Source organism: Ipomoea nil, unplaced genomic scaffold, assembly GCF_001879475.1.
Source record: "Ipomoea nil cultivar Tokyo-kokei standard unplaced genomic scaffold, Asagao_1.1 scaffold3150, whole genome shotgun sequence".
In the NCBI taxonomy this organism is placed as follows: Eukaryota; Viridiplantae; Streptophyta; class Magnoliopsida; order Solanales; family Convolvulaceae; genus Ipomoea; species Ipomoea nil.
The window spans coordinates 1,593,307-1,614,609 of NW_017619578.1; the positions used below are offsets into that span (position 1 = coordinate 1,593,307).

The window sequence follows — 21,303 nt, forward strand, 5'->3', positions numbered from 1 at the left end:
CTTGTTGCCCTCCGACACGGCTATTGTTGAGTTGGTCGCAGAGATCACGTGAGTTTTTCGATTGAGCGCCTCCCCTAGTGTTGCCATTGGAGTTGAGGTTGTGGGAAGCATGGGTGTTGTTTGATCCAGTTCATGCTATTGCTCCAAACTTGTTGATGAGAAAGGACGTATGTTGTAGCCGGCTTGAGAGTTGATCTCAGACTCTCAATGAAAGCACCAATGATGGTAAGTAAGTTATCGGAGTATATTTGGAAAGAAATAATCAAGCACGATATTATTTGTAAGTGTATTGCTGAGAGTCTGAGTATAAAGTTTAGAGCGTGTTCCCCTACTTATCGCAAGGTCTACTACTTATATTAATGCTTACAACGTCTCTTTGTTCAGGTAATGGTCACCATAGTAATGAGGAGCCTACATTAAGTGCATGGCCTTCACCATAACTTTTGCTCTTTAGGGGTCGACGCCGCACCAATAAGTGCGATGGACTCTGCTTTAAGTGTACCATTCTACCTCTTCTCTGACAATGACCGGTACTATTTGACCGTCTTCACTCCTTTGACGGTTAGACCAAGAGCGCCAGGTGGGGCTCGGTGCCTTGTCCAATTATCCTGTCACCTGCATACGACACTTCTCACGGCATTGCATAGGATTTTCCTAGTACATGCAGTTTACCTTTTAATGCATACTCAAGTAGTAGTGGCTATAAGTTTCATTGGTTATCCAAAAAAAGATAGCACTAAGTTTTAGCATTTAAATTTCTTAATTTAACTTGGAATTATGAATATTAGGTGTAACCTAGTAAAATTTCCATTGAAATCATTAATTATTCTGAATACTCACATTTAATGTTGAGTTGATTATAGACATAACATGATATCATTGACTCAAAAAAAAAAAAAAAAAAAAAAAAAAAAAAAAAAAAACATGAGATTAGTAGTTCAAACCTACACTTAAAATAGTTGTCTTAAATGAAGCCCAATCAAAACTGGATTAAATTAATCTCATTTGGCAAAATGCAGGTCATAAAGAGGCAAGAACATAGTCAAGTGTCATGCACGGATTGCGTGACCGTATTAGACCCAATGAATGAATGGGCCAAGTGACTAACTTGCCATAAAATGGAGAGAGGGTAACAATAGGGTCAAGAATTGTTATACCTTAGACGCTATGATCGGGCTGAATTAGGCTTGCCGACCCCATTAAGTTCGAGGAGATTGTCTCTAGTTTTGGACTTGACTATAAAGGGGAAGATCGAGGCGATTCAAAGTGCACAACTAGTCGGGAACTATTGTGGTTCCCCTTATGAGCGCATGGCAGGGCGAAACCAGTTTGACACCGTATGAGGGTAAAGCTGGTTAGCGCGATAAGAGGGGCCTCGAGATGCCGCGCGGCGCTACGCTGGATTCTAGGCCCCTGACATAAGAGTATATCAAAAACAAACAATGAGGACCCAGATTGAGGGAAGCAGAGTTTAAACATTTAATCTAGCAAGGGAATTCTGGGAACACAATTATAGAGAGGCAGAAGAAACTTGTGGTACACATAGTCTGCATTCTAACCTAATAGCACCCCAGGTTCAATGTCTCTGCTGATGTTTCTATTATTGTTCAATGTTCATGCCCCAAGTATTGTCTGTAATGTTTCTGAACAAAATAATCCAAAATGGACCAATACCCACTGTTTTCTGCCCACAGTACAGAAGTTGCAGTGTATCTCTCATGGTCCATGATATGCATGCTATACATGAACCCACCATGTTTCCTCTTTCTCAAACAAAAAAACTAAATAGATGAGCACCGATGCCTTTAATAGGTATAACCATGCATGCATGCATGGTATGTATGGTTGGAGCACCGATGCCTTTTTCTAATACCAAGCACAACTATACCTCAAATTATATCATGGATTATGGTCCACCTTACATTTTGAATCATAGTTCATTATTAGAATATTGTAAGTTCATTATACAGTATCATTGACCATGATTCATTACTATAATACTGTAGGTTCGTTAAAATGACATCAATTTGCCTATTCATCTACACATTATTCTTTATTTTTTGTATAAATAAAATCAATGTTACCAAATGAACCTTCTAAAGCAAATAAAATGAATGATACTCATTAATATATTTTGAATCTAGTTGTTTATTAATAGACTAGGAATATTGATAAAATGAACATTTTGTATTGTGAAAATGAACCTATAGTATTCTCTTAATGAGCATATTTTAGGTTCATTTAGGGTCCGTTTGGAAAGGAGGAAAATGACTTCTGGAAAATATTTTTTGGAAAATAAGTCATTTTTCAGAAAATATTTTTTCTTTTCAGTGTTTGGTTGAATTTTGAAAAATTTGGTGTGTTTAATTTATTTTTTGGAAAAATGAGTAGAATTGTATGTTTAAACATTTTGGCGGAAACTGACTTCCCCCAAATTTTGGTGGAAGTCATTTTCCGCCAAAATGGCTTCATTTTCCTCAATCAACGGAAAATGTTTTCCATTGACTGAATTTTCCTCTTACATCCAAACACTGAAAACTTAAAAAACATTTTTCAGAAGTCATTTTCCATGTTTCCAAACGGACCCTTATATTATATTGTACTTGTATTACTCCGTATTATTGTAAAGATGAATATTTGGTACTGTAAAAATGAACCATTAATATTGTGAAAATGAGCATACAATGTTCATTAATAAATCTATCTTAGATCCATCATTATAATGTAGTTGCATTACAATATATTATAAAAATAAACCAACAGCATTCTGAAAATGAGTGTTTAGTATATTGAAAATGAACATGGCATAATGATTTAATACAATTGTATGTTAATTTAAAACATTAAAATAAAAATATTAATATACGTATCATTTGAAAAATATTAATTAAAGTTTTTTAATAATATATTTTTTTATATATAAATTTTATTTGTAAAAAAAAAAAAAAAAATTAACTTGATTTACCTTGCAAGGTAGACCATGGTCAATGTATAACAATCGAGAAATTATACTATGGGCCATGCTCCTTATTGCAATGCAGATCATATATAATTGCTCATTTTTAGTATACTAAACGTTCATTTTTAATGTACTAAAAATTCATTTTTAGTTAGTATACCAAATAATAAATATTGTGTACACAAAAATTGAACATTCAATGTATTAAATAGCAAAGTTCAAGATACTAAAAAAAAAAAAATCCTTATGTTAGTAGTTCAACTTACAAGCTAAACCATACTCTATTGTATAATGATGTATAACATCCTCCAATCCACACATATTGGTGTGTCTATAGGGATTTCAATCTTAGCCCGAAACTGATAGACTGACCCAATAAGATGGAAAATTTAGGGTTAAGCCTAAAAATTTAGCCTGATAAAAAATCAGCCCGAAACTGATAAGCTTGATAGCCCGAATCGGCTAACCTGAAATGAGAAATTATGCTGTGAGCACAGTTCCATATCCAAAATTTCTATACTGTAGATTCATAATTTCTATACTATAGATCCATAATTTTTATACTGTAGATTCATAAAATTTATACTTTAGATTCCAATTGTTGAACTTTGTTTTCACAAATCAGAAAACTATATGTTCATAATTTGATAACTATACAGTTTATAAATTATGAATTTATAGTACAGAAACTATGAATCTACAGTACAGATATTATGATTCTGCAGTATAGAAATTATGAATCTACTGTATTTAAATTATGAATCTACGGTTTAGAAATTATGAATCTAAAGTATAAATTTTATGAATCTACATTATAGAAATTATAGATTTACAGTATAGAAATTATGAATCTACAGTATAGAAATTATGGATATGGAACCGTGGGCACGTGCTCACAGCATAACGTTCCACCTGAAATTTAATTTGTTAGTTAAGTAGTTTCTTTTTTTAGCTTTATTAATACCCTTGAAAAGTTGGAAGTTGAAAGTTGAAAATTATGTGAAAGTTGTTAATGTGATAAGTATAAGAGTTATGTTTATATATGTTTGTGTGCTTTACTTGTGTGATCTTTTCTTTTGAGTAAAGAAAGTTGGAAGTAGTGAGATTTTATTTTCGCGAAGTAGTAAGGTAGTACCGTGCATCTAGACAACCGAAGAACCTGATGAAGAAGGCTATTCTACTTGCGGTTTGGAGTCAGTTGTAGCTGTCCTTGTTCGAAATGACAGACATCATCACTTGTGCAGCATCGCCTGAAAGATCTAAGCTAACCCCAAGGGGTGAAGTGAATCTTTGTGCAACTAGAGACAAATATGAAGAAAAGGAAATGATTAGAGCTTAAAGGCTGCGGATTAAGGATTCTCAATAGTGGAAGAAAGACAAATGTAAATGTTGATGCAACAAGAAGAAATCAAACCCACCCAAGTAGATGCTTTTAGATCAATGGTGAAGAGAATTTCAAAGATTAAACTCGAAGGTTAAAAGTAAAACTTGGAGCACCGAGAATTTCGACTCAAGGTTGAATTAAACAAACGTGAAGGTGTTAATACAACTTGTTATCTCTCCCAATTAGGGTTTCACATTTTCTCTCCCAATTAGGGTTTCACGTTCGTAGCTCTATCCGACAACAGTGATCTTCGATGTCGACGTCTAGCATGGCATCACAGGCGACACAACAGCATGATGATGGGGTGGAAAGACTGTCCGACCGCTGGCAGATATGGTTTTAGAAGACGAGGAGGTGGGTGTTGAGGCGGACGGTGCTTTCCAGCTGCCTGTAGGGGACGACCTGCCGGTCTATTCGGTGGTGGGGCATTTTCTAACAGCGAAGATGATTAAGGTTGAGTACATGCGGCAAGTTATGGCATCGGTATGGCAACCGGTGATAGGGATGCGGGTAACAGAACTATACTCTAATTTGTTTCTTTTTGCCTTTTACCATGAGACGGATATGATACCGGTGCTAGAAGAGGGGTCGTGGTTGTTTGAAAACCATACACTTGTATGCCGACAAGTTTGTGGCGGCCTCCTGCCGGGGGAGGTCATGCTGGACACCGTTGATATGTGGATACAGGTTTATGATCTGTCAATGGGGTATCGGTCTAATGTGGTCTTGGAACACGTTGGGAATTTTGTTAGGACATTCATCCGGTGTGATGAGAGCAATGTGGGAGGGCCAATGAAAACTTTCTATTGTGTCTGTGTTTCGATACCGGTAGACAAGTCGCTTAAACGAAGAATGAAATTGATACGCCGAGACAAGACATGGGGCTGGGTTAATTTGAAGTATGAACGGCTGCATAATTTCTGCTTCTGTTGTGGTATGCTAGGACACTTGGACAAGTTTTGTGTGAAGGCACGGCTGTCCGGGATCAAGCCTGAATTCTTCCCGTACGGGGCTTGGATGCGAGCAGGGCAGTCCAGGGGACCAAGGCAGGTCAGGGCATCATGGCTCCTACCGCCGGTAGGAGCACCGACGTCGTTGCCGATGCACCGCCTTGGACATGGGAAACCGGCGGCAGATTCACGTTGTGCAAGCAAGGCGGCAGTGCCGGATGATGCGGTTGATGTTGACATGGCGCAGCCGTGCACTGATCCGGTGGACGGAGTTACGGCCTCCTCAAAGCGGTGTCGTGCGGCCGTGGAAGATACGGGGCTTGAGAATAACACAGCACGACTTATGTGTTATTTTATATTGATCCTGTTGGTTTGGGTGGTGGACTAGCAATGTTCTGGAGGAAGAGTAACACAACACGACTTATGTGTTATTCAAAGAATCATGTGGATATGGAAATTAGTATGCCAGGGTTCCCAAGATGGAGGATGATGTGTTACAATGGTTTCCTGGAGCGGAATCGGCGTAGCGAAGCATGGGATTTTATTAAATCACTAGCACCCCAATTTGATCTACCCTGGATTATGATTGGTGATTTTAATGATCTCTTGTTTCATATGAGAAGAGGGGTGGAAACCCACATCTAGACAGTCTGTTACGGGGCTTTGGGGAGGCTATTGAGTACTTCGGCTTATCTCAGTTGCCAATGAATGGGTACCAATTTACCTGGGAAAAAGGAAAAGGAACGACTAGGTGGATAGAAGAGAGATTGGATAAGGTGTTAGCCACGAGTACCTGGTGTGATATTGTAGCCACGGCACGAGTGACTAACATTCTAACAAGGAAATCCGATCGTTCCGCTCTCTTTCTAGGCATACATGATCCTATGGGGTGGGGGAGGCCACATAGGAAGTTCTGTTTTGAGATGGCATGGATATATGATGAGGGTTGCAGAGCTGTTGTAGAGGAAGCATGGGGTGAGGGGAGGAATGGCGGGCTACAAGAGTGTATTGTGCATTGTGGCAGCCGTCTATCTCGCTGGGGTGGGGACCGATACCATAAATTCGGTGAGCGGATTGAACAACTTTGTAAAGAGCAGTTGTATCTAAAGGGGTGCACAAATCCAGATTCATTGGCAGAATTTCAACGCCTAGAGGAAGCGTTGACCCTAGTTGAGGCCCAAGAGGATGCATTCTGGAAATATAGGGCAAAACAGCACTGGCTGAAGGGTGCTGATGCCAATACGAAATATTACCACATGTATGCCTCTCACTGTAAATGAAAAAACTCTTTATTTAGAATTTTGAATGATGATGGGGACTGGGTGGAGGGTGAGAATATGAGGAGGGTTATTCTGAATTATTTTGCCAATATCTTCTGTTCCGGTAGTCCTACCGATGGTTCAGATTTGTTTGAAAAGGTCACTCCCAAAGTCACACAGGCACAGAATGAAACACTCATTCAGCCGTTTGGAATGGATGAGGTTAGAAAAGTTCTGTTGTAATGTTCCCAGACAAAGCACCGGGGCCTGATGGAATGAACACGGGTTTTTATCAACACTTTTGGGATGTGGTGGGTGGGGATCTCTCGCATTTTATTGTTAATTGCCTGAATACACGCATGTTTCCCACTGTTTGAATGAGACGAATGTGGTGTTAATTCCGAAGAAGTCTACACCTGAGCGGGTTACAGATCTGAGACCCATAGCCCTAAGTAATGTCGTGTATAGGGTAATTGCTAAGATGATTACGCAGAGGATGAAGCCTTTAATGGAAAAGATTATATATGACTCACAGAGCACTTTTATACCGGATATACTCATTACAGATAATATTTTAATAGCTGCAGAAGTAGGGCATTATCCGAACAGGAAGCAGTGTGGAATGGTGGGTTGGGGGGCTCTCAAGTTAGACATGGCAAAGGCGAATGACCGAATGGAATGGCTCTTTTTGCAAGGGATGCTCAAGGCATTGGGTTTTGATGATAGATGGGTGGAACTTATTATGTTTTGTGTAACCACTGTGTCATATAGGTTTCTCATAAATGGCTCAAGCAGTGAGCCAATAATGCCTACCTGTGGTCTCAGACAGGGGGATCCATTATCACCGTATTTATTTATTATCTGTGCAGAAGGGCTGTCCCTATTATTGCAGCAGGCCCAGAATAGTGGTTTAATTCATGGTTGCAGGGTTGCACGTGGGGCACCGCCAATATCACATTTATTTTTTGCTGATGATAGCCTATTATTCTTCAAAGAAAACTCACAGGAGGCTACTGAGGTAAAGAACTGTTTGGTGACTTATGAGAGTTTATCTGGACAAATGGTTAATTATCACAAGTCTAGTATCTGCTATAGTAAAAATACAAATGCGGGGACTAGGGATATAGTGGCACAGATTTTAGGCGTGGTTCAGGCCCCTAATTTTGGAAAGTATCTGGGTTTACCGGCTTTTGTGGGAGAAATAAGAAGGCGGCTTTTGCTTATATTGAGGACAAAATCAGGCAGAGAATTGGTTCGTGGAATAAAAAATTACTAACTCAGGCGGGTAAGGAAGTATTATTGAAAAGTGTAGCTCAAGTTATGCCTACCTTCTCAATGGGTGTTTGTTTGTTGCCTGCATCTGTTTGTACAGCTATTGAAAGAACAATAAATCGCTACTGGTGGGGATCAGGGACTGACCGTGGCATTCACTAGAAAGCATGGGTTAAGTTGTGTGTTCCCAAGAAATATGGAGGCCTGGGTTTCAAGGATCTGAAAGCATTTAATTTGGCAATGTTGGGTAAGAAAACATGGCGTTTGCTTACTAATACTGACTCGCTGGTCTCTCGGATATATAAGGCACGGTATTATCCTAAACATTCCTTTTCTGAGGCGGATATTGAAAATAATCCTAGTTATTGTTGGCGAAGTATTATGGCCGCCAAAGGATTAATAACTAGTGGAGTGAGACGACGAATTGGGAATGGAAATTCTACATTAATATGGGAGCACCCTTGGCTACATGATGATTTAGATCTAATGATTCAAACATAAATGCCACCTCAGTTAGCAGGTGCGAAGGTTGGGGGCTTAATTGATCAAACAACTGGTACATGGGATCCTCATATTTTATCAGATATTTTCCACGCAGATGACATACCTAAAATATTAAAGGTCCCGGTCTCACTGGAATACGAGGATATATGGTATTGGTGTGGAGATCCGAATGGATGCTATACTGTCAAGAACGGATACAGACTTGTTGTGGGCACTTATGAGAATAACTATGGTTTTGATAAGTGGAACACCCAATAGAAGCTTAAAATTCCCCCAAAATGGAAGACCTTTTTATGGAGATCCATAAGTGATATCCTCCCTACCACTACCAACTTACTTATAAAGAGAGTAGATGTTAGCCCGATATGTGAAATGTGTGGACTTATGGATGAAAATACTATACACTCATTGGTTTTATGTGATTATGCAAGAGCCGTATGGGACCGATCTAGCCTTCCACTCCCCCACTTTGTGACGAATATTTTCCAAGAATGGTTTAGAACGATCCTAAATGTTCTAGATACTAATGGGATATTATTTGCAGCTGCAATTTTATACAACATTTGGAGAGCCCGGAATGAAGCAGTCTGTAATTCATGCCTACCCATGCCAAAGAAGGTCCTAGCGATGGTCATGACATCTATGCAAGCGTGGCAGCAGGTTCATCACGCCAACCCGCCAGTTTCAGCCGAAACATACGGCGCCAGCATGCAGCCACCGCCCCCTGTGCAGCCACGGTCCACCCCCGCTGTCGGAACAGTAGTGGCGAGGCCCAACCACTGCTACATCGACGCCGGATACAAGCAACAATTGAGCTCAGCCACAGTCGGTGCAATCTTGTTCGACGACCACGGAGAATATGTATCAGCTTACAGTGCACCCTTGCACAACTGTTTCTCACCACTTATGGCAGAAACTATGGCGTGCAAAGAAGTGTTTTCATGGCTCAGAACACGAGGAGAATCCTCAGTTGAAGTATACACGGACTATCAGACACTCCAGACATATCTGTCATCTACGGAGACTCGGTCTCGATCCTATATTGGTTATGCTTTAGATGCTTGCAGAGCTTATATGGCAATGTTTAGTTATTGCTCAGTTAATTTTATTCCTAGATCGCAGAATTATTTAGCGCATACTTTAGCTTCTGATGCTTTTAATTTCAATTTGCCTATATACTGGGATGCTATCCCACCAGACTCAGTTTCATGTTATCTATAAATGCAACCACAATGATTTTCCTCAAAAAAAAAAAAAAAAAAAAAAAAAAAAAAAAAAAAAAAAAAAACCAACAACAACAACAAAAACAACAAAAAAAACAAACAAAAAAAAAACAAACGTGAAGGTGATTTCATCTATCTTTGAGAAGAGATAAGGAATGGATAAGTTAGGAGTTGTGAACTCCGAAAGAAAGAAGTCTAAGACGATTGATAATGACTTTGGACTTGTGAGATATATGAAGGTGAGAAGAAAAATTATAAGTAGGGCGTACATGTTCATGAAGTATGAAGAAACTAAGGAATGAATTAAGTAAGAAGGGACAAGTAAAAGAATGTAGAATTAGGGATGATAAGATATGTGAGAACTTAAAGAAGAATTATAGTAATGAGAATAAAACAAGAAGTAGTTGAATTCATGATAGAATGATGGAATGATTAAAGGCTAAGTTTGGTAGAAGTAAACTTAAAGGATTAGTTCAATCATTGAACTTCTTGAATAAGAATGAGACTTTGTGTAGAAGGATTTTGAAGGGGTGTATCGTTGGTTAAGGAAGGAAAGAAAGTATTGCCAAGAGTTTCGTATGAAAGAAAACAATGAAAATCAGTAAGAAGAACAAATCAAAACTCGGAGTGTATTGAAACATAAGAAATCTCGGAAAAGATTTGAGAAAAGAAGATACTTGTAGGTTGGCAATGTCAACTAAAGTGGGCAATTATTTAAAGCGTATTGAAGGAGTATGACCGTAATTCGTCGCATGTGAATTCTTTTGAAAAGTAGAGGAGATGAATAAGGCTATTAAGAGTTAAACAAAAAATTGATAAAAGTAGCAAGGATAGTTAAGGTCTTTTGTTATTGGAGTCCCGACACTCCATCCTGAAACACTTGACAAATAAAGTAAATGATAGTCTGTGTTGTCAAGAATCTTTGGATAAAGTACTTGTTAATCGGTTAAGTTATGTTCATGAAGATGGTGATGAAATCATAAAAGGAATACACCGGTTCTGATTGAAAGAGAGTTACTACGGTTAACCTATAGTAAAAGAGAACTAAGATTGAGTTGGAACACACTAAGTGGACAAATGGATTGATCTACCTTTGAGATGACTATTCATGTATGGTAGGAAAGATGAGGCCATGAGATAATGATGATTAGGGTTAATATTGAGGATATGATTGCCATAAATATAGTATTATGAGAATTGGATTTTTTTACATGTAACATATCTGTGATGGGTGAGAACGGTAAACAGTCAGTAAGGAAGTACTTAATACCCCAAACAAGAGAAGTTGTGATCTGTACTAGATTAAGATTGCGAGTATATTACTCTCGTGAAGAATAACAAGTTAATATTGAGTAAGAAGAAAAGTGTTTATGAAACACTCTCAGATTTCATGAAAGAAAATGTAGAAGCTCAAAGTGTCGAGACCGAAGAAGTGGTAAGGACGATAAGAATAAGAGGAGTAACGAAGAAAATTATGAGTTAGTGAGTTCTAGTAGTTAGATCAAGCTTAGTGCCTTAGTTGTTTGAGTGCTTGCTTGATACTCAGAGATTCCGGTCTTTCCAAGTATTCCAAGAAAAGTTCATAAGCTAAACCTTACAACTCTTATGACCATTTTTAGAAAGCTCCTGTTTTAAGAAAGCTTGTCCGTTTAACCTAAGGGGGGTGTATTCAATCATGACTTTTGTAGAGTTTTAAAGACTTTTAAAATGATAGATTTTAATAAACTTTGATTGACTTTCATAGAGTCATTCAAAACTTTTTAAAACTTTATAAGACTCTATTAAATTCTATATAAAAAACATTCATAGACTTTTATCAACTTTTTATTTTAAAAAGTCTACAAAAGTCATTGAAACTCTAAATTGAATACATCCTTACAAACTTTCAATGATTTTGATTAATAAACTTTCAATGATTTTTATCATTTATAATTTTCTTACAAAACATTTATAATATATCATAAAATTCTTCTTATTATATAGTTATTCACCCACATCAATATTCTCAACATTATTATTTTCAGTCATAGTATGCTAACACTTATATGTTAATTACTTATATATATTATTAATAAATATCAACAAAAAAAAAAAAAAACTGTTTCATTAGAAATTCATAACAATATTGAACAATAAAATTTATAATAAAAGAATTGATCAAATAAAATATTTAAAAACATAATTACAAGTTGCATAAAATAAAAAATAAAAATCTTATATTAATAATATATATAAAAATTTATATTTGATATATGGCTAGAAATCACGCAAAGAACTATTATTTGCAATAGCAATTTGAGACTGCGAACAACAACAAGGTGCTACTGTTTGCAACACCAAATTGTTGTTGCGAATAGTAGTTCGCTATTCGTAGTAACCTGTTGTTAAAAAAAAAGGAAAAATATATATTACGAATATAAACATAAAAATAATAAAAATCAAAATATATAAGTATTTATATGAATATTATGAAACATATACTAAAATTTGACGATGAAAAAATTTGCTTTGTTCATGTATTTAGGGAAAAATAGAAAAAGTTAGGGATAAAAATTCATAGAAAAAATAAAAAACAATATAAACAAGCAATAATGAAGTAAAAATAATATTATTTTGAATTTTTAGAGGAAGATTGTAAAGTTGAGGAGAGAGAGAAAAATTGGTAGAGTTTGGGTATGAGGAAAATATAAGATAATGAAGAAAAAAATAATTTTATTAAATTTAGATAGGTTTATAAAGTTTAAATAGGGAAAAAAATAGAGTTTAAATAGAGAGAGAAAACATTCAAAGTTGTTAGAAAGAAAATTTTGAAATCTTGGGGTTGATAGTTAAATTTCAACTATTTATATTTGAGAAGGAAAAGTCTACCAAAGTCTTAAAATTAAAAAGTCTCAAAAAGTTCATAACTTTTTGAATATCACATGACTTTTAAAGACTCTTTAAAAGTTTTAATCGAATACCACACGACTTTTAAAGACTCTTTAAAAATCTTCATTGAATACCACATGACTTTTAAAAACTCTCTAAAAGTTTGAATTGAATACCTCCAAACTTTTAAAGTTCATAAAAATCTTTAAAACTCTATGAAAGTCATGATTGAATACACCCCCTAAGTTTCGAGGACGAAACTTCTTTTAAGGAGGGTAGAATGTGACAACCCAAAAATAATTTTCCTAAATTCTATTTTATAAATTTCAAATAGCCATTTTCACCCTTTCAAAAAAAATTATTTCGAAAACGGTGTTTGAATTAAATATTTTAAATTGAGTTTTTAAATAAATTCAGCACCGAGAATATTCTACTTCTAAAATCCTAAATTCTCGGGTACATTGCGTACCGAGTTTTGACCTAAAAAGTCAATCTGAGTGAAACCAGAAAGGAACCTGTGAAACCTGAACCAAGTGTTTTAACTAGAAACTATTTTTAGTAATTCTATTTTGACCCCAAGTTATCCAAAAATCATTTTTAAGACCATGATCCATGATACAGAGTGAACCATGAGATTTTTATAAGCTTTGTCTGAGATATTTTAGAACAAGCAAATTTATCCTTTTGTCCTCAACAATCATTGGGCATCAACCTAGAGTTTTGCACCCATATAAATAGAATATTATCCTCTACATTCTCTTGATCTTTTCCATTTGCCTCTTCACCTTTGAGCTCTCTATTAGAAGGAAAAAACAATTGCAGTAAGTTTTTCCCCAAGCTCTTCTCATCCATTCATTATTTTGCTTCTAGTTTCATTCCTTTGTTTCAATCTCTGAGAATCTTCCTTAGGCTTGGTTTGTGTTGTTTGGCTGAGATATTTAGGAGGTGAAGGAAGTGGTGTTTGACTAGAGAGGAGTAACGAGATCGATATTTTTGAGTTACTAGATAGGATACTACCCGTCGGGCTTGGAATCCCGGTTAGGGGGTGTGCACACTGACAAGTACGATACCTGATTCCACAGAGTTTGAGAAAAGAACCAAGAGAATGGTTCTGTGGGCGAGATGAGTATTAGGCCGGCTAGATGCCGAGCCTAGATAGGTCCATTCACATTATGGTGAAGTTCCTACCTCGCCCACGAGTAAAAAGTAAAGAGAGAAAAACGAGTCATTGTGACTCTAGAGAAAGAAGAGAAAAACAAGTCTGCGTGACTGAAGAGAAAAAAAAAAAAAAATTGTGACTCTAAGAAACCTCCTTCGAACAAGTGTTCCTTGTTTCCAAAGAAAGAGTGTATATCTATATCTATTCATACTTATATTAAAGCATCATGTTCATCTTATTGCAAGATTATAAGAGTTGCATGTTTTACATGAAGGTATGAGAAGAAGCATGACTTTATTGTGAGATTGTTGAGATATACGATAGCATGAAATTGCTTATTGAGACATATGATAATTTGAGATTGTTTGTTGAGATATACGATAGCATGAGATTGCTTATTGAGATATATGATAGTATGAGATTTCTTGTTGAGTATTTAGTATCTCTTAATCCATTCGTTGAGCTTAAGTAATGTATTTCGCATGATAAGATATATATGAGAAAGCATGAGATTGATGATGAGTTAAATGATTGAGGAAGTATGCCTATTTGATATTAGGTTGCGAGCATATAGAAATACTGTTGAGTATGTTTAAATGTTGTTTAAAGTGCTTGAGAATACTTGATCTAAGTGTGTGAAACAAATGTTTTCCAAAAGTATATTCTATAGTACTTTATAGGGTTGAGTGGCGTTATACTTAGCTTCGTGCTAACGGGTTGTTTTTATACTTGCTTGTTTGTTAACCCCTTTCAGGTGGGTCCAGTTCTTGAGAGCGATCGAGTTAGACTAGCTTAGCTTAAAGTGCTAGTTGTAGTCTAAACTCTTATCAGTTATGTTTATATTTGAGATTTGGTTGTAGACCCGTTCAGATGTTTTGATGGTGTTGGACACCGGGATTTTATTTCCCCAAGTTTGTTTAAAGTTAGTTAAGATTGACTTTGTTTAGATCTTTTCCTTGCCTGTGCAATCACCGTGTGTGGTGATTGTGGTGGTGACACCTCTTGGAGTTTGACTATTAAGCTTTTAATTCTATCTTTTAGCTTGATTAGTTTCTTTTCTAAGTTTAGTATTGTTAATAAGGTTTAAGAAAAATGGGGTGTTACAGTCTTACTGAACCTACATGCTACACTCAGACGGTTAAATATCTAGAATGACGTAAGGCAATGGATCAAGAGTTCAATGCTCTTCTTCAGAATAAAACATGGTGCCTTGTTCCACATAAATTAGACATGAACATTATTGGGTGTAAGTAGATCTTTCGCACAAAAAGGAAAGTAGATGGTTCAATTGAAAGACACAAAGTAAGGTTAGTAGCTAAAGGGTTTAATCAAGTACCTGGACAGGATTTCTTTGACACGTTCAGCCCAGTGGTGAAACCCACTATTGTCATGTTACTTCTCTCTTTAGCTATATCATATGGATGGACTATTAGGCAGCTTGAAGTTCACAATCCTTTTTTGAATGGACTTGTCTGAAACTGTTTATATGAAGCAGCCGCCTGGTTATATTGATATTAAGTTTCCTAATCATGTATGTCTTATGAAGCATTCTTTATATGGGTTGAAACAGGCCCCTAGAGCTTGGTTTAATCGTCTACATACGTTTCTGCTGTCAGTTGGTTTTAATGCTTCGAAAACAGATGTGTCTTTGTTCTATTATTCCCAAGATTCTATTTTTGTGTATACTTTGGTCTATGTTGATGACATACTTGTAATGAGTAGTACGAATCTAGTCAATGAGCTATTGACTAAACTCTCTACTGAATTCAAGATTAGGGATCTTGGTGAACTTGATTTCTTTATTGAAATTGTGACTGTTAAATGTGATAATGGAATCTTGCTTTCCCAGCAACGATACATGACAGACATTTTGAATCGTGCTGGTATGACAGATTGTAAACCTTTAGCCACTCCTATATCTGTTTCGAAACCCACTTCTTTTAGTGAAGTTTTATATGACGATGTTACACAGTATAGGACTCTAGCTGGAGCACTGCAGTATCTCACGATTACTCGTACAGATTTTTCCTTTGCTGTCAACCAACTCTGTCAACATATGCATGCTCATACTGTCTCGCATTGGGAACAATTGAAGCATGTGCTAATGTATGTTAAAGGCACTATTACTTACGGTTTACGTGTACGAAAGTCAGAATCTAGGGAGTTGCTTGCTTTTTCTGATTCTGATTGGGCTGGTTGTCCCGAGGACCATAAGTCAACTAGTGGCTATGTTGTATTTCTTGGATCCAATCTTGTGTCTTGGGTATTGTAAGAAACAAAAATTTGTTGCTAGATCTTCTACGAAGGCTAAATATAAAGCTCTAGCAAATGTTTGTGCTGAAGTAATTTGGATTCTATCTCTATTGCGTGAATAGCATTTCTGTTCCCAAGCTGTGGTGTGATAATTTTGGTGCTACATAGATGAGTACAAATCTCATATTTCATGTGCCAAACATGTGGAGATTGATTATCACTTCGTTAGAGACAGAGTTGCCAATGGAGACATTCAAGTTCACTTTATCTCAAGTAAAGATCAACTTGTTGATATATTTACAAAGGCTCTACCTGGTTCAAGGTTTTCTTTTCTTAGAGACAAGCTACAAGTCACGTCTATACCCTGCGCTTGATGAGGAGTATTAGAACTCTATGTATTTGAGTTAGTTTATAACTCCCTATCCCAGTCTCCCTATGACTCTCTATCCTAGCAGGCTCCTATGATTCTCCTTGTATATATACCTATGATCTGTACCTTTGTAATCAAGTTTGTTCAATACAATTCATTCAGTTCTCATGTATCCAATACCAACTCAATACGCATGGTTGAACCTGATACAAAAAGACAGTATCCAATACCAACGTAAACAATATACATAATTGAAGCTGATATAAAAAGACACGGCTGCCGATTAGCGCCATAGAAATTCCCAATCATTTGTGTGGTAGTTATAAACATGTAGAAGTTGGGCACGAACATGGTCATAGATATGCAAAGTTGGGGCGGAATTGTGTCCAGGTGAAGTCTGATTAGGTTGTCTTGGGAACTGTCAAACAAATGGACTACAATGAAACCAAACCCAGTTAGATACAAAGTACTAACAATAACCATCCACCACAATTCGATCTGTAGCTCCTGTCTCCACGACAATCAATTTCAAACTTCATTGTCACAATCAATATTCACTGGTAATAAATATCCTCATCAACCCAGGCATGAAAACATGCATGTATGAAGAGCAAGATAATAGTAATAATCATATGGGCCACAGAATTTCAATCAATGAAGCTAAGTGAATGAACATACATACAACGGTTGTGATGATTCCCCACCAACCTGTCCAAGAAAAGAACATAAAGCCTACACGGACAAGCTCAATTGGTTCTTGGGTAGTAAATTGTGGACAAAGACACAAAATCGGACCCCAACAACGGCAAATTATTTTTGGACACGAATCCACCTTGCAAGGTGAATCTGGGATACACAATTCACATACTAAATGTTTACAATTTACCTTTTAAAAATTCATAATTTGTGATGATCTTATATCGTATTCAACAATTCTCAAAATTTAGAAACAAAATTTATATTCTAGATGTTCACAATTCCAAAACTAAAAATAGACAATTTAGGGTATAACAATTAACAACGGGTCCTTCCACTACAAATTATGTTGTGCATCCGTATGCACCATGCATGGTGCATACGGATGCAAAAACGATGTCGTTTTGGTTAAAAAACACGCGTCCCACTTAAAAAAGAAATCAGGTTCAATTCCCGGCAATAGCATTTTTATATATCCATAAATTCATAACTATATATCCATAAATTCATAACTATATATCCACAGTGAATGAATGAAGTAAAAATCCACAATGAATGAACTAAATATCCACAATGAATGAACTAAATATCAATAAATTCATAACTATATATCCAGAAATTCATAACTACATATCCACAGTGAATGAATGAAGTAAATATCTACAATAAATGAACTAAATATCCACAATGATTGAACTAAATATCCATAATAAATGAACTAAATATCAATAAATTCATAACTATATTGCCGAGAATCGAACTTGAACTTTTTTTTTTAAGTGGGATGCACATTTTTAGTCAAAACGACGTCGTTTTGCATCATATGCACCATGCACCTCCACTATTATGTCGGGCCACAATGGGGAGCCCTAGAGACGAAGGAATTTTGCGTTTGTGGGCCAAAAAAAAAAAAAAAAAACATAAACATAATGTCATCTGTGGCATGTTCTGATTACGAACTGAAATCTTATTGAAAGGATTAATTGCAATTGTCAAGATCGTCCTCTGACAACAATGTAATTACATGATAAAAGAGAATGTTTCAAGCCACAAGGTCCACCATTATAAGCAGCAGCAGGATGACCTTCTAATGTGGGATGTCATTTACTCATTTATACATGAATATAATAATTCATCCACCATCAAATCCCAAAATCCAATTTCAGGTAAACTCCATAAGCTGAATACAATTTAAAGGTTTCTATGCCCTTAAATCCAATGAAAAGAACCTAGGTATAATAATGTAAAAATAAAAATAAACAGCAGGAACTCTTAGATTTCAAAGCCACTGTGGTACATGAGCTGTGTACCTTCTTGATTCCAGGAGCCATTGTTAACCCTGGGTTCTTCCTTCTCAACTGCATTCTTGATTCTTCACTTCTAAAGCTAAGCTAAAGCTTCTTTCTTTGCCATGGTTTTAGCAGTATCCATTGTTCCATTGAATGCAGCATTGAGATATCATTACATACCCAGAGTTATTTACATTGCAATCTCCCTATTGATTTGAGCTCAATTAGCTCATAAACTCGAGCTCCGGCGCCTTCCATGGAAGACAGATGACAGTAAACTTCTTCTGCTTCTGCTACTGCTAATAATCCTAGAACTAGAGCCTGAAGAAACAACACCACCTAAGCAGGAGAACACATTAAGCAATGCTCTTCTAAAGCCACCATTTCGCCGGGATATATTACCTCTAGGCCCCCGAGAAATCCTCCTTGGAGCTCCATTGTTGTTAAACCCACCATCCATTTCAGTGTACACTACAGGAAGCTCTCTTCTCCCACCGGAAAACCGCCCCACGGCGAACCCGCCGCCGGGTAACCTCCAGATTGTTAGTCCGACGGTCTCGTCATCAGTGGACGGTTGTTGTTGTTGTTGTTCGTTTGAAGAAGGCCTGTTGGTGGTGTTCAAGTCGCCGGAGTTTGGGGCGTCGGTGGGGAGTTGGTGGCGGCAAACGGGGCAGGAGTTGCGCAAAGACAGCCATGGGAGAATGCAATCGGAGTGGTATAAATGCTTGCAGGGCATTTCTCGGGCCTCGTTTCCGAGCTCGAAGGCATCTTTACAAACCGCGCAATGGGGTTCGGTTTCGATGTGGGAATCGAGAATCTCGATGGTCGGCATTGACTCGATCGCCGCTTTGGAAGCCGGTGGATCCTCCATTCTCCCCAGCCCGTTAGCTTCAATCTGGGTCAACTGATCCAGAAGCCTGTCGAAACCCGACCCGAGTAGAAACTCCGAAATACTCGCTGGTAACGGCCTCAAACCCGACCCGGCACCGTCGTCATAGTACAACTCAAATCCCGCTCCACTACCATCGCCTCCGCCTCCGCCGCCGCCTCCTTCGGCGGCGCCGCGGAGCACAATAACCGGGTTAAACGGGGAGCGGTCACCGCCATTCCTCCGGCTCCTCCTCACGCCCGGACTAGAGCCGGAGCCCGGCGCCGCGTTCTGATCCGAGCTCTGCATCACGAACGCAGCCGACGCCGCGAAACGGCTCCGGCGAGACTCCGAGAGCAAGGATCGGGTCGGAGTATCGATTTCCTCGATAAACCCACTGTCACAATCCGGGCAAGCCACGGAATCCTGGTCCCACACTCGCACAAACCTATCGCATCTGTAACACCAATACGTAGAAGACATCGACATCTCCGTTTATCACGTGAATTCCACAAACGAATTTCAGATTACAGAAATAATTCCTCAAATTCAGGCTTCAGATCTTCAAATCACAACAATTTTTTAGTAAATTCAAACAAAAACTACAGAGATCAGTGCAAAGATCGAAGCTTATTTATGGAAACGAACGTTAAGGAACCAAATTTTGAAATATGTATGCATAAAACTAAGGAGCGGAGCACGGAGGAAGAATATTCCGGCCACAGCGGAGAGAGAGAGAGTCAGAGAGAGAGTCAGAGAGAGAGAGAGAGAACTGAATACTGAGAGAGTGAGAGAGACGATGAGAGACAATTATAAGAAGAGGATGGGAGAGGGAATAAGTTTTGAAAGCGAGGGTATGATGGGGATTTCAAGGAACATGACTACGTAAACTTTGGGCGATTAAAGGGGCGCGTGGGATTCGCGAGTTAGGTAGATCTCTTCTCTCGTCGCCGTTGAATGAGAATTTTTTTTTAAATCGATGACGTGTGCTATTGTAATTGGGTGAAAGGCGTTACTTGTTTTGGGAATATTCTCTCACTTCTTTTTTTAATACAAATATTAATGGATAATGAGACATTATATATTTTTTAAAAAGATAAATAAATTCAGCCGACCATAAAGGAAAAAATAATGTGAAAAATGAAAAAAGACAACAATTGTTTGTTTGGCTATTGGAACTTTTTTTTTTTTGAAATATTGACAATTGGAACTTTAAAATGAATATAATAAAAATATTATTTTATTCTATATTCCAAAATATAAAATAATACCATTTGGTCAGTAGTTTAGGATATGGATATAAATAAATAGTAAATCTGTTTGTTGATCCATGATGAAATAATTTGGTGTGGTCCAATCATGTTTGGCTCAGCACAACTTGGTCGAGAAACTCGATCTGGTGAAGTGTATTGTCAAAGCATCTACATCAATGTATCTTCATGTGATTTTTATTTTTAAGAAATCAAGTTTATATAGAGGAGAGGCAATCGTTATGCCATGGAACCGTGGTGAACACCAGGGCCGTGGGCATGTTTGCCCAGAGACCTTGCACAGGGCCTCCAAAATTTCGGGGCCCCAATTACAAAACATATATACATATAACATATACTATACAGCAGGCATTGTTGTAAAAAAAAAATAAAAAAAATTACTTATATACATATATTATATGAGATATATATATATAATTTTATATATATAATTTTTTTTTTCAATTGGGAGCACAATTGTAAAAAATAAAAATAAAATAAAAATTAAAAAATTGTATATTTATATACATGATTGATTGATTGAAAAAATCGCTAGGCACTCCTCGAGCATTCGGGGGAGCCTAGCGTCTAGGGCACCTCGGCGTTTATGTATTTTTTTATTTTATTTTTAAAAATTTTGTTTAAAATTTTTAAAACTTGATAATTATAAACTATTTAATACTTTAATAGTTAATACTAAAATATTAAATATTAACTTTAAAAAGATGAGTTTGAACAATTTAGGGTTATTTCACTCAAAACGATGTCGTTTTGAGTGAAATAACTTATTTAAAAAGAATGAAATAATAGCTAATTGGCCGATTAGGCGGTTTTGTCGGCGCCTAGGAGGCCGAGATGGCACTTAGGCGGCCTAGTCGGCCGACTAGCCTGCCAGCCGCCTAGACCACCGATTATGGTGATATTGCAAATAGTTGTGGCAAAGTAAGAGATTTGATCCTTTAGAGTAGTGCAACGTATTTATACAATTGAACAACTATT

General features: G+C 37.1%; 2 protein-coding genes across 2 annotated transcripts; one reads left to right on the forward strand and one right to left on the reverse strand.

The window, feature by feature from the left end:
* The first annotated feature begins 15,040 nt into the window (after positions 1–15,040).
* LOC109167360 (uncharacterized mitochondrial protein AtMg00810-like) lies at positions 15,041–16,218 on the forward strand. The gene is made up of 2 exons (XM_019316381.1): positions 15,041–15,841; positions 16,000–16,218. Exons 1-2 carry the CDS (start codon positions 15,041–15,043, stop codon positions 16,216–16,218), a joined length of 1,020 nt encoding a protein of 339 aa, XP_019171926.1.
* A 1,628-nt stretch (positions 16,219–17,846) lies between these two features.
* On the reverse strand, positions 17,847–19,843 carry LOC109167381 (probable E3 ubiquitin-protein ligase RHC2A). The gene has a single exon (XM_019316400.1). It carries the CDS (start codon positions 19,541–19,543, stop codon positions 18,416–18,418), a length of 1,128 nt encoding a protein of 375 aa, XP_019171945.1. The 5' UTR covers positions 19,544–19,843; the 3' UTR covers positions 17,847–18,415.
* Between the last annotated feature and the right edge of the window lie 1,460 nt (positions 19,844–21,303).